Source organism: Haplochromis burtoni, unplaced genomic scaffold, assembly GCF_018398535.1.
Source record: "Haplochromis burtoni strain Fernald_Lab_line unplaced genomic scaffold, NCSU_Asbu1 Contig_138, whole genome shotgun sequence".
NCBI lineage: Eukaryota > Metazoa > Chordata > Actinopteri > Cichliformes > Cichlidae > Haplochromis > Haplochromis burtoni.
In genome coordinates this window covers 988298-1002626 of record NW_024582499.1, presented here as the reverse complement: position 1 = coordinate 1002626, position 14329 = coordinate 988298, and the positions used below count along the sequence as shown (strand labels likewise).

At 40.2% G+C, this 14329-nt stretch overlaps 2 protein-coding genes and 1 long non-coding RNA gene across 3 annotated transcripts in view; 1 reads left to right on the top strand and 2 right to left on the bottom strand.

Moving 5' to 3' along the window:
* Positions 1–4077: 4077 nt before the first annotated feature.
* Positions 4078–8008, bottom strand: LOC102302362. The gene is made up of 2 exons (XR_006054802.1): positions 7042–8008; positions 4078–6928 (listed from the first exon to the last, which is right to left on the bottom strand). It is a non-coding gene; the product is annotated as an uncharacterized LOC102302362 (long non-coding RNA).
* A 983-nt stretch (positions 8009–8991) lies between these two features.
* tfe3a (transcription factor binding to IGHM enhancer 3a) overlaps positions 8992–14329 on the top strand; it is a gene marked incomplete at its 5' end in the record, with an annotated part of 15847 nt that continues 10509 nt past the window's right edge. Inside the window, 5 exon segments of the mRNA XM_014336438.2 lie at positions 8992–9145; positions 11271–11369; positions 11480–11539; positions 11654–11825; positions 12236–12415. Coding sequence (XP_014191924.1) covers positions 9003–9145; positions 11271–11369; positions 11480–11539; positions 11654–11825; positions 12236–12415 — 654 coding nt within the window.
* The window catches only part of zgc:113363 (uncharacterized protein LOC791449 homolog), a 26901-nt gene continuing 24983 nt past the window's right edge, over positions 12412–14329 (bottom strand). The window contains exon 5 of the mRNA XM_042224433.1: positions 12412–13509. Coding sequence (XP_042080367.1) covers positions 13442–13509 — 68 coding nt within the window. The 3' untranslated portion in view covers positions 12412–13441. The remainder of the gene's footprint in view (positions 13510–14329) is intronic.

Below are 14329 nucleotides of genomic sequence, written 5' to 3'. Positions count from 1 at the left end.
GAAAACAAAACAAACTGTTGTAGCTTTATTTACACACACACACACACACACACACACACACACACACACACACACACACACACACACACACACACACACACACACACACTCTGCTCTCTCTGTGTATTTAAAGTTGCGTGGTTCGTCTGCATGATTCCTCCCGGCTGTCCACACGAGTTGGCGTCTCTCACTCTTTCTCTCTGTCTCACGTCACCTTTTTCTAACCAGTGTTGAATCGGCGTAGTGGGCGGAGCCTCTTCTGACAGTTGTCTCTCCTTTGAACAATCACGTCACACTCATTCGAGTGTCCTGCGTCACCATTTTCTTGATTTCAGCACTCCCACGAGCCTCAGCTTCATCCGGAGTTATGACATCACCGTCGCGTCCTATTTGAAATATTTCATCCACAAAGACCCGAAAGTGAAACGATGAGAGCTGTAAGGAGCACGTGCAACGCTCATTCGCTGGTTTTTAAGTCATTATAGTAACAATTCAACATTTTTCTCCCTGCTGTCGCGCAGATAAACCAGAAGACGCCACCTCTTGTTTGTGGCCACTTTTTGATACTTCACAGAATAAATAAAAATTCAGTATAAAAACGATCCGCACATGAATTGATAAGGACAAGCGTTATTACTTTCAGCTGCTGCAAACCCCGAAGCTCTCTGATTGGACGTTTCCTGGACTTGATCAACAATAAAGCACATCGAACCAACCCCACTGCAAGTCCTCCGCCGCCCACACTTTAAGTTCATGTAACCGGATTTCTGGTGAGAGTCTCTCGCTGGTTTGTAACAGGTTTGGTGACTGGGAGCAAATAAAGTCACATTTCCTCTACAAGTAATCAGAGGTGTTACTTCCAGGGACTCATGCTGAGAAATTTAACCCTGCGTGGGATAAAATCCTCGTTTAGATCTGGTGGAAAAGCTGGTAGAAGACCTGAGCTCCTCAGCAGGCGTCACAGGAAACGTTCCTGCAATGGAAACGACTTTTAAATAAGTGTGATGTGTCTGAGTCAAACAGCAAAAACAACGTTTCAGAACCACGTTAGTCTTCTCCTGATGTCGTCTCCCGGCTGGATTAATCCTCTATGAGCTCCTGAGCATCCACAGAACATGCAGAATGTGCTCCAGCATAAAGCAGAGGAAGAACCCACAAACTGCAAGTAAAAAAAATCCATATGAAGATTCAAAACACAGTTATTGTTTTGTATAAACACAAATATCTGACAAAACAGAGAAAATGTCAGGAGCGAGTAATCCGAGCATCCTTAAACCCCCACTTATAGTCAGATGAAAGCTGATTGGTTGTGGAAGTGTGACTCAGGTCAGCTCCAAAGGTCAGACGTGTGAATCCCAAATGTAAGGTGAGGATGTGAATAAGCAGCAGGTTTCCTCCCTGCGTTAAAAAAGAAGCTGAGCTGTGCTAAAAAAGGTCGATGGTGGGAACAGCAGATTTGAAAAACACAAAGGAAGAATTGGACCGATGTTTCCTTCATCAATGCACTTAAATGACTTTTGGATTTTTACCGCCAATTTACCCCAGTGAAGAAATTCTGGCTTTCAACTTTTCAACCAATTGGAGGAAAGCAGCAGTTCCTCCGCAGCAGCCTCTGCTGTTGAGGTTTTAGCTGAAGCTTTCCTGCCCTCTGCTGGTAAAGTCCGGAACTGCAGTTAAAAAAATCCCTGATCCTGTTCCTCAAAGACCTGCAGAAAGTAGCTCAACGTGTGAAGGTTTTATTTAAACTTCTCAGTCTGAGATATTTTTTCATGTATTTATTTCCTGAGAGGATGATGTTTGTTTCTCAGAGTTCAAACAGTTTCTTCAGTCCGACTAAAAAAAAAAAAAAAAGCTGAATCAGACAAACTGGAAGTTTCTTGTATTTATTTATGCTTAACAACTGAAGAGGTGTTATTAACTGTTCAGTCTTCTGCACAATAATAATATTATTAATAATAATGAGTTAAATGTTGATGATTGATTTTCAGATTTTCTTTTGAAATTAGGATTTTTTGCTCTTGATCTTCAAAGGTTGGTATGAAAGGACTTTGTATCTCCTGATTTTAACCAAGAAACTCTTTCTGATGCAGATACAGTCTCAGTTAAAATGACTAAAAATAAACATTTTGACTTCACATGTTCTGATTTTGACATAATGTCCTAAATTTAATAGACAGTTCTGTTAATGTTTCATTATTTAATCTGACTGAGGTACAAACGCCAACATTTTAATGTAACACTTTGCATTCAGGAAAGAAAAGCCTTTCGAGGAGGTTCTCGTGTAAATATGATTCCGTTTTTATAATTATTAGGTATGTAAGTCATGTGGTCCTGTTAAACTACAACCTCCAAAATACTTTGCTTTTGTGAATGCAAAATGTCAAACATATAATTTGGAAGAAGCAAATGTTTATGTGGAGCTGAAAGGATTTATTTTGAATTTCTAGCTGCTCCCAGTGTCTGATTTTTGTGTTTTTTAATGGCAGTAAAATGAATATTTTGGAGTTTTAGATTGTTGATTCAGACATTTGAAGACTTGGACTCTGAGAAACTGACGTTTTCTGACTTTTATTGACCAGAAGATTTATACGATATAAAAAATAATAATGGAAATAATCGTCCAATGAAAGGACTCTTACGATGATGTTTTTTGGATGTATAAAGTTTGGATGTTTTTAAGGACAGAGTCTCTAACAGGTCCTGGACCGGACTGCGGACCTTCACGTCTCTCTGGGTCTGACCCATTCGGTCTTTTGTTTCCTGAAATGAATCCAGCGATTAGATGGAGCCGATCTGAACAGAAATCAAAAGAAAAACTAAAGGCTTTTGTTGTTTTTCTTATTTTGACTTGCAGTGGTTCAGTATTTCTCTCTCTGTCTCTATAAACACATTTTGGACAAAGTGTTTTGATAGTGAAAAAAAAGCAGATATTATGAATATTATTGTTACACTACGATGAACTGAAACGACTTGTTGTTGGATATTTCTGTGTTTATGAGTCTGGATTGTGTTGATGTTTGCTTGATGCAAGTTGATGCAAGAAGAAAACAAAGTAAAGATTTTGTAAATATATAATTTATTCTCCCGTGACCCTGTCAGGTCATGTGACTGTGTAAAGGTTAAAAGGTTAACGCTTGCTGTTCCTCCGCACAGCCAGAGCCACGCAGACGGTTCGAGGACTGATGGGGTGAAGGTTAAAGGAACAACCTGACGTTTCAGTGACGTCTGTAGCTGTGAGATCGAACACTGGAAGCAGGGGGAACCTGTTAGCGTAGAAAGGAAAAGAAAATACTGCCCGGCCAAAAAGAAACGTCACACACTCTTATGGTTTTCTGGACCGCCTTTAAATTTGTGGTTTGTGTCGACAAACCTGTGCATTGTCACAACAAACTTATTTCCATCCAGAGTTGTGGTCATTTATTGACAGCAAGGTCTTTGATGATTGAAGATTCGAATCCCTGTCTTAAAGATTCTCAGAGCGGTTATGGTCTGGACTCTGTAGTGGCCAATCTGATTTGAGCCCGATGCATCCTGGCAAATCCAATCATTGACGTGGTCAGCTGACCTGTTCTAGGTCACGTAACATTGCTGAACCATGACCTGACCAACTGAAGAAACCCCAGATCATAGTCGTCATGACCTTTGTCCAGTGCTCCAGAGTCTGATCTTTATACTCCCTAACAAATCAAAGCCATTCTTTTCAATTAGCTTCACCAATAATTGTTTTCCTTAAGGGGACACAGATGTTTTGTCCCAATCACTGCGTGTGGAAATTGATTTTTTTTACACGTTCACCAAACGTTGAAAGTGACAGCCGATCCCAATCGTTCAACACATTTTTCAGACCACGTATCTTTTTTGAAGATGATGGTTCAACACTTTCTGGATAATTCTTAACCCAGTTCTATGATTTTCAGTAATCTCCTTTGCTTGAAGCAATAATTTGACCTTCTAGTAAGAAAGTAACGTGTTTTCCATGACCCAGGATACGTCTTCTGACACAGTTTTTAAAAAATAAGAAGCTACTCATATTAATCACTGGACTAATTATCCAGAGGATGGCTCTTGCCCATTTGCTTATTGAACTCTAGATAGTGACTTTTTGTTTTGGTTTGGCAGTGGATAAACTTATAAAATGGCTGGTAGAGAGGAGTGCAGTATGTCGATGTGGTGGTTATCTTTGAGCGGAGTTTAAAAGACGACGCTTTTCCAGGACAGCTTTCTAAAGTTTTCTGTCAGAATTGATCAAAATTCTGCTCAAGATGGTGGAAGTTGTAAAATTAGACAGGAAGAAATACAAGTGAAGAAAGTTAAAAGAAGTTGAAGAGTAATTGCAACAGGCTGCATGCAGCTGCTTTGCCTCGTTAACAGACTGTTAATCAGTTATTGGTGGTCGCTGATAAAGCTAAAATACCAAAGATGTGCTTGTTCCTGCTCCTCCTTTCACTTTCTGCTGGACCGTCACAGTTTAAAGGCCAAGCTACTCATCAAAAATCAGTCAAAATCATGAAACTTGTGTTAGTTATCGAGCTAATGACACGCAGCTGCTTTCTCTTAATGTAAAATGCAAATGAATAGGTTGGAAAAGCTAAGCTAACAGTTCCCCTTTGCTTCCACAGTTTGTGCTAAGCTACATGCTAACCAGAGCAGAATCTCTGGGAAGCGTTTCGTGATTCTGCATTACACAAACTTTCCTCTCAAAATGTGGAAGTTTTTCTTTAGCTTCTACCTCACCGCCTCGCTATCTGGTGCTCAGTCTGCACGTGGCTCTGGTTGCTACAGTGTGTTTTTTAGCGTGTTTTTGGCATGCAAAGCAGTGATAATGGAAGGAAATGGCCAGTAACTCAGCCTTATATAGCTCCCATCGTCATCAACTGTTTTGATGTGGTGAAAAATGTGTTGCGTGGTCAACGCTTAAGTTGCTTCTTTTTGTTTGAGTTTTACTGAATCTTTTCTGTTGCCAGAGATCATTGCAGACTGGATTAAACTGTTCCTCACTGGTTCTGACGACAGTATATAAAGATGGACATAGCCACCATGAAGTTAGCCATTGGTTTGTGTGGAATCCATAGATACTGGATAATTAATGCTAAATAGCAAATTAAAGTAGTACAATTTCACTTAAAAAACAAGTCATAATATGTATAAGATAATTTTATTACATGAAAACTGTCAATTTGGTTCACTCATTGGATTTGAATTTGTTGGCTGTAACGTCTTTGTAGAGATTCTTCTGCCAATCAAAGTAGGGACGCCTCTAATACTGACAACTTAAGTATAACTAATTTCACCCCACTACAGTTTTTATAAAGGTTTAAATTAGCCACAGACACCAAACCCATGTTGTGGACCAGGGCGTAAACATGTTTGTTTCTGCTGTACACTCAGACATTTTAACATGGGAGACTCACTGTTGTAGGCCGCCTCAAGTGGCCAGGTGAGGAACTGCAGTTTAAAAACAATGGGTACTTGCTGCTTGGTTTGAACTATTTAAATAAAGTTTTTAAAGCAGTTTAAAGAAATATTTGCATCCGCCTCAGCCCCTGATCCAGTTTGTAGTTTCAGAGCAGTGAAATGCTGGTGCTGGTCTAGGATCAGTTATTCTGTCCAAAGAAGAGAAACTGGCTTCTGTGTAAAAACTCCTCTAGTTCTGATTTTTGCCTTACAGCTTCTGAACTCTTCTTTGTGCCAATTCAGATGGGTGTCAGTATTTAGCCTTTCAGTCTGCAGCTTTATATTTATTTGTTATTTTATTCCAAAGGTGTTATTACTGCTTTTATTGCTCTTTTTATTATTATTATTTTAATTTTTTTGTTTTCTTTGGGGCAGTTCTGATGTGATCACAGGGGCGTTTGTGCTGTGGACTGTTAATGGCTGACGTTCCCACACCTCTGGTGTAACAGCAGCACCGTCGTGTATTCTTCTCCTTCATGTTGTACTTAGAAGTATATTGTTATTATTGATTGAGTATTGATTGATTGCAGGTTATCGGTTAGTGGCCGGCCACTGCCTTCCATGCTGTCGATGTCTGTTTCCCATCATGCCCCCTCTGTAAGAAGATAAAATGACAAGTGTTATAAATAAAATAAAAGTATAAAAACTGATGTGAAATGTCTGTCTGGATTTTCATATGTTGTCACTACTACTGCTGACATATTCAGAAAACTTTATTGAAATGTTGGACAAATATTTACAGCTGAAGCAACAGCAAAAACAACAGCGCCATCCAGTGATGACAAAGAGCAGTACAGCGTAGGGAGTTGAAAACAGAAAACATTGAATACAACAAGTGAATAAAAGGAATAAAAATTGAGTTGTAAATGTTACAAAGTTTATTCAGATGAATTATATACATATTAATTTATATATCAGTGAAAGGTCAGCTCATAAAAGTGCTTAATTAAGCCAGACCCGTCACATTAGCTGTAGAAATTAAATGTACACTAACCGACTGCATCATTAGGTTCACCTGCTCAGCTCCTTGTTAGTAAAATATTTAATCAGCCAATCACGTGACAGCAAATTAATTCATTTAGACATGTAGACATGGTCAAGATTACCTGCTGAAGTTCAAAATGATCAGAATGAAGAAACAAGGGGAGTGAAGTGATGTTAAATGTGGCATTGTTGTTGGTCTGAGCATTTCTGGGTGGGATTTTCCCACACAACCATCGCTTCACCGATAACGGTCTAAAAAAATAGAAAATAGTGTCAGTTCTTGGGTAAAAATGTTCAGGTCAGAGGAGAATAACCAGACTGTTTTGATTTGATAGGAACACAAATAACAGCTCGTTACAACCGAGTTTTGCAGAAGTGCATCTCTGATAGTGAACCTTGAAGCAGAAGGACTACAGCAGCAGAAGACCGCACCACTCCAGTCAGATAACAGCAGGAAACTGAGGCTGCCGTTAAAAGAGGCCCACCGAAACTGGATAATAGAAAAATTGCTCTGATGAGTCTCGATTTCTTCTGTGGTAGGGTCAGAATTTGGTCCAAACAACGTGAAAGCATGGATCCAACCTATCCTGCATAATAGCTTACAAAGGGGTGAAGATATTTTTCTCAACACACGATGGACATCTGCTGACAAATCTACAGCCACTGCATGACGCAATCACGTCACTGTGGAAATCAGACATTTTAAATAAAAATTAATAAATCATATAATGACAAAAAGCAACTCCAAGGTTAAAAATGAAAACTTGAAAAAGTCATAAAATCAGGATAGAAAATCCTACTTGATGACAAATTCCAGACAAAACTTCAAAATTGTGCATTTAATTTTTTTTATTTTAATAAGACAAATGTGCTTCTATAAATCAATTACAGACTGACTTCAAACTACAAAACAAATCTCCAATCAATACTTCCGATTAGATGTAGCAGGACAGCGATGACGCAGTGTCAGTTGTTGTGATTGCATGTCTAGAAACAAGGTGACCTCCAGCAGCAGAGAGCATACCTGGACTTCTCTCAATTTATTAATTTTCGGGTCTAATTTACTTTCATGTTTAAGATGAGCTGTAGTCTCTTTTTAAAGAGACTGTAAATGTTTTTCTTACGTCATCCTACGCTGATGTAAGATTTAGTCATCATTTTCTCTTAACTTTCCCCGCCTGACCGCTTCGCGTCGTTCCGGCCTTCTGATTGGACACTGTCCTGCCACTCTGAGCTCGGCTGATAAGACGCGCTAGGCTAACGTCACCCGGGGGATTTCCTCCCTACCCCCCTGCTCCCTCCCCACTACCGCTTCCCGTAACAGTTGAGATAAAAACAAACAAAATGGCGGCTGCTCCTCTGTTCTGTAAGCGCCGAGCTTCAGCGGCAGCCGCTGATTGGTAAGGCAGCAAGCAAAGAAGCAGTTCTATTGGCTGGCGGTTAGCAGCGGAGCAGCTTATTGGTCAGCGGGAGATCAGTCCAGCCGCTCAGACCTGCCCCATCCAAACATAGAAATACAACGAGTAGAAAATACATGAAAAAGTTGTTCAATTTAAAAAAACAAAACAAAACATTATTTTATCATTATTTTAACACTATTTGACCTTAGAACTGAAGAAGCTTCTCGGATGAGAGGTGAAACGTCTTCAAGCAACTTAAAGAAGTCCAGACGCTTTTCTTTGCAAGCTCCTTTGACTACGACGACCTGGATGACTGAGAACCTTCACAGACACTTTATCAGATTGTTTATTGTTTAGTAATTTTTTTTAATCAATACTATTTTTACTGCAAAATTTAAAATAGTTTTTGTTGGTTTGTTTATTATTTTTAATAACCACAGTTGGGGGTTTTTCTGTTAATTTACATATTAATTTAATTTTGTGAAGAAGGACCTGAACCTTTTATACTTGATATTACAAATAATTAGGTTTTAACTAATTAATTGACAAATTAAACTAAAATAATTTCATCAGTAATCTAATTTCGTTAAATTTAAATTTCGTTTAAACAAATAAATATCACAAAATAAATATTATAAGAAAAAATATCCAGTATAAAAATGGGGCACCAGACTAGAAAATATGTGCAAATATGTTTGTTTCACCGGGTTTAAAATCACCCAAAATATTCATACGTTTCGGGGAAATGTTTTAGCATAAACTGACTTTTATGGACGAATTACTGGAGTAATAGATGATCTATAGGAGATAAATATCTTCAATCCGCTGACAGGCATAGACAGACAGATTGCATATTGCAGGTTCTGTTTAATGACTGCACCTACTCGACTGTTTTGCGGAGTTTTATTTACTCGGAAGTGTGGGTCTGTTCTATGTGGTGTTTTTCTGGGCTGACAGCTGTCTGTGATTCAGTCTGTCTCTTCATCTTTACTGAGAACTTGAACCTGAGTCGTCCTCGTTTTCATCATCCTCGTCTTCTCCTCCGTGTGGAGTCAAAGGGTCTGGACCGGATCGAGGTTCCTAAGCTGCCCCTCTGAGACTTTGATCTCGCAGTGGCTGCTGGGAGATAAAGAGCTTCTCCTTTTCTTCTTAGAGTCCGCAGAGATGTCAGCCGTTATCCCGGAGCAGGTCCGGAGCGAGCAGGGGAGCTGCAGCGGAGCCGAGCCGGAGCAGCCGGAGGCCGGCGTCTTGCAGCCGCAGACCGTGTTTGTCATCCTGGACCCGGAGGAAACTCTCAACGTGGTCCGGTGAGTCAGGAAGTTTTTTTTGTTTTTGTTTTTTACACCGTTACTCCTGCCGCGGGGAGAAGCTCCTGGGTTAAAATCTATGGTATTAACTCATAATAAAAGAATAATGTCCGTGAAAGAGACTGCACGGAGAGTTAAGGCGTGCAGTTTCCCCCCTTACACTCATGACCTGTGCTGTAAACAAGTTACTGTTTAACGTTTATTACAGACTGGTGCTGTTAAAGCCCCCTATGAAATATTTCGGTGTAACTGTAAAATTGGAAGAGTTTAAAACGCGTTTCACTATTATTTTGTAGCCAGGTAAAGTCTAAATTTAACAGTTTATGAATGAAGTTTGGTGTGAAGTGCTCTCCGAGTACCTCAGCTCTGAACGTGTAAAGTGCTGAGTGTGTGTGATGGGATAATGATGATCATCAAGTTGTTGTTTGCACTGCCTGACCTTCGACCTCTGACCCTCTTTGCTTGCTGATCTATTGAGTCATCTATGGAGCTGCTGCAGCTCCTGTTATTTTCCCAGGAGACACAGATAGGGCCAGCCTAGTCCTCCCCAACTTATATAAAATATCCACACACACAAAAGAAAATTCACCTTTGTGTATAATCTATATTTATTTGTAAATACATATGTCATATGCCATCACTAAAAATTCAAAGGTTGTCTTCCGATTGGTTTTCTGAGGTGCAGAAAAACTTTAAATGGCTGAAGTCATGAATGGAGTTTGTTGTGTTCTCTTGATTTGTGTTGATGATAGTTGGAAAAGGTTTAAGCGCCATGACATGTTCAGTCTTGGCTTGCCCTTACCACATGTACACAGCACAATCAAAACACACACACACACACACACACACACACACACACACACACACACACACACACACACACACACACACAAGCACTGTACTATGAGTTACTATAAAAAGCAAAAGTAACAACAAGCAGGAGTGCTTCCCAACTGTCTGAGGGGAGGAGAGTGGAGAAGGGTGGGGGTCTTGGTATGTGTCTATGGTGGGGGTGGGGTTGTGTATGAGCATGGAACAGCAGGAAGTGACTCAGCAGAAGAAATTCTCTAAACACTCGTTTGTCCCTCTGTCTTTGTGAGGACCATAAGTCACATCATGTGTTGCAGACAGTGAGGACCTGTTGTAATGTCCCCACCTTGTCAGAATCTAATATGTTTGCAAAATGTACACTGAAAGGTTTTCCATACATTCCATTATCGAAGAAGCCTTCAAGCCCTTAAAATCCTGTTATTTAAAAAATTTCTATCTTTCCAAATTCACAAATGTCCCCACTTTACATTAATAAATACATGTTTCAAAAATATGCGGCAAAAAGTTAACATTTTCCAGAGTTGTCTGAATGTCTCACAGTGATTCGCATTTTCATGCAAACATCCCCATTCCGTAAAATGTCCCCACTTTGTGTAAATGTCCCCATTTTTGCAACTAAAAATCACCATTTTCCAGAGTTGTCTGAATGTCTCACAGCTGTTCACACTTTCATGAAAACGTCCCCATTCTGGCCAAATGTCCCTACTTTGCAAAACTTGTCTCCATTTGAAAATGTCTTGCTTTAAAGGTTTGTGAGACGTCAAAGTTTGTCCCAACTTGATAAAGCTTATCCACAGAGCAGACATGTCCTCACAAGTCTTCAGTCTGATTTGGGTCCCCATGAAGCAGCCTTACAAGCACTCATGCTCATGCACCCAAACACAGGAAGTGGTAAAGCCTAACAGCTGACAGATGTTGTTCCTCCACATTCTTCTTCTCTGTATAAAAATATTTCTATCACTCTAAGAAGTGAGTCTCAAACAAACGCTGCAGTGTATTCATAACTGTGGTGAAAGGCTGGACTTTTTACTGCCATGTCTCAGGGTTTTTTTCGTTTATTTCCAAACTGAACATATGAAGAGCTGTTAAACTTGGAGGTAAACATCAGATAAGCAGGAGCACACACACAATTTAAATGTAATCATTGTAACAAGGTGGAAATGACGATGGCTCTTGCATCAAATGTATTGTCTCTCTTTCCTGTACATTGAAAAATGCTGGTTTAAATGCTGATTGGATAATCGTGTCTGTCTCTCAGGCTGCTGATTGGTTGATTTCTGTCTCTGCCCCTCAGAGTGGAGTCTGGGATCGTTGCTGACATCGAGGTCGACGGTCTGCTGCCATCTGACTGCGACACCTTCTATGAAATCAAGAGTCAGCCAATCAGCATCAGGTAACACAGCTCTGACCTCAAAGTATGGATTCTACAGGTGACCCCTCCAACACCACCTACACCACCTGTTGATTATGATAACTAAAGTGTGCTGTCATTTCTGTCTTCAGTTCATCAGCAGCAGCTCCCTCCTCTTCATCTTCTTCACTGCCGTCAGTGATGTCATCGAGGTATACAACTCCCCCACTTCTTCTTTCGTTCCTGTCTTCGCTCATCTCTCTGTCCTCCAGAGGGCGCTCTCACAAGCACTGTCGATAACGTCCACCTCCTTACTCCTCCTGCAGGGTTTTGATGCGTCAGGATCTGATGCGTCAGCAGGCTCTGGAGGAGGAGCATAAAGAGACGCAGAAGAAGCAACAGCAGCTTCTTCGCTTCTCCGACTCCTCCTCGCCCATCTGCGTCTCGGTGCCCTCCTCCTGCATACCTCCTGCTCAGGTCCCTGTGGAGGTGCTAAAGGTGCGTGGAGTAAACTGAAACGAGAGGTGTCAGAAAATGGACGCCAGTGAACGTACTGCACAAAAAAATTAAATATCAACGTTGACTACATTTATTGTTTAAATATGCAAACAAATATAAAAAGTATTTAAAGCTAAACACACCTGGCTAACCCTTTAATCAGCGCGTCATAGCACACCCTTCAGATAGCCGTTTGTTATTGTCTGATGATTTATTAGCTTATAAATCTTATTTGCTTTTGTGAAAACTGATTAGCAGATGCAATTTGAAGTCCTTTCCCTAAAATCTATTGGCTAAATCTCAACAATGTGCTAAAATGCTATGTATGGACGCGACCTGCTAGCTTTATATGTATACAGTTATCGTTTGCAACATTTTAAGTCTTTTAAATCTTCACTCTTGGCCCTCAGGTGCAGACTCACCTGGAGAATCCCACCAGGTATCACATCCAGCAGGCTCAGAGGCAGCAGGTCCGTCAGTACCTGTCCACCACCAAGACAGCCAATCAGCAGCAGGCTGCAGTGGCAAGCCACTCCCCCCAGCTGGGTTCCACCCCTGGACAGCCAATGGACGGGAGCCCCAAACAGGAAGTAAGAAATAAACATGTGAACAAACAAACAGGCTTTATTTTTAGACTGAATCGTGTTATGTGAAGTATACTTTGGTATTTTTGTATCAGCAACTCTTATTAAAACATCTGTAAGAAAAATGAAGTGAAAATAATCAGAAGTAGTGTTTAAAAACTGTTGGTTTACTGGTTGGTTTGTCTTACTGGCATCCAGTTAGATGAGTTATGAAAGAATTGACCCACAGTACAGTTGCTATGAAACAAACTATCCAGAGAGACCAAAACTGTGTTTGCTCAGGTTGTAAACTTCTGCTGTAAATTTCGACATTTCCATGGAGATTGACTCACTGTTGGGTTGAGCCTCCAGTGGCCACTAGAGGAACTGCAGTTTGTGTGTCCCTTTGGTATTTTGCTGGGTTAGCCTGGATCTGAAATAACATGCTCAGCTCACTCAGAGTGAATCCCATTCTGTGCACAGTAAAATGATTGTTTTCGCCAGTAAAGTCTGGTGGCTTTAAAAGGAGCCATTTCCTCTGTATAGATTTCCACAAAACATAAGCAAACACATGTGTTGACTGTTGGCACACATGTGATTATTACAAAGGTAAAGCTGCAGGGGATTTCTGAGAATGAGCTTGAGGTTACTGAGGGAGAACTGAGTCCCGGCTTTGCAACGTGGAGAGTGCAATGAGAGGAAAGATGCAAACACAGGTACAGCTTTACTAAAGAAACACCTTATATAACATCAAAGCATATCAGTGCTGTCGCCTCCTGTGTCTTATGTAAAAATGTTTCTAGCTTGCTGTGCTTTGACACCCAGACCTAGAAAGTGAGAAACACACAATGAGGTAAACAGGCTGTCATGTGCTTTGGGTTTCTACAAAAACACAGCGACAGCTTCTGAAACTCTCATTTCTCTGTTTATCCATCATTGAAAGCTTTATCTAAATCCTTTCAACATACAATAGGAGCATCTCTATTTCCCACCATAGCTTCTATACTCGCCGTGTTTCACGCCTCATTTATGTGTCACGTCTGAGAAGACATTTCAGCATCTTCCTCTCTCCTCCAGATGCATTTTGAGCACTGAATCGTCCCCCCGGGTCTGATTCATCTCTGGATGAAAGGCAGCAGGAAGGAAGAGAGAGGGCAAAATAGAGACATAAGAAGAAAACCTGCAGTGACAGTTTAAAGGAGCATTTCACTTGTTTTCATTCATTCAGTCAGCCAGCAGCAGCCTTCCCGTCTGAGTCTGCTGAGTCGACTCTTCCAGAGGATCTGAGTCAGTTTTAAAACATGAGTCACCTTAAAACACAAAATCCTCCCTTTTTATTCAGAGATCAACAGATTTTTAAAACCTAGTTTAATTTAAAAAAAAAAAAAGCCTCTTTGCAGCCAGAAAAGTAAAATATGGTATTCTGAGGCACGGTGTTGGGCTTGAGACTTCTGGCATAATTCAGCAAAAACTGATTTCATCATCAGGAGGAGCGACCAGAGCGTGACTTTGTTTTAGATGTTTCCTGACGCTGAGCACAAATATGCAGCTTTCAGCACGAAATACGTGTATTTATATAGAAGTAGAGAGGTGTCACCATGGTAACCAAGAAAGAAGTGGCAACAGACATTAAAGAGTGCCTGGTGTGCAGACTCTACATTGACCAGTGGAGCAAAGCTGAACCAGATTAACTCAAATTGTGTATAATAATGAAGATTAGGATCTCAATACTGTTAATGATTTATTTATTTATTTATTTATTTATTTATTTTATTTTATTTTATTTTATTTTATTTTATTTTATTTTATTTTATTTTATTTTATTTTTGTGTCCCGTTTGGATCTTTAGCCGTCAGAATTGTTGTCTCAAGGCCAAGAAAGATGTCAAGCGGATTTATTTTACCAAGTGGATCATCATGGCCTTGCCATATTGGTCCATTT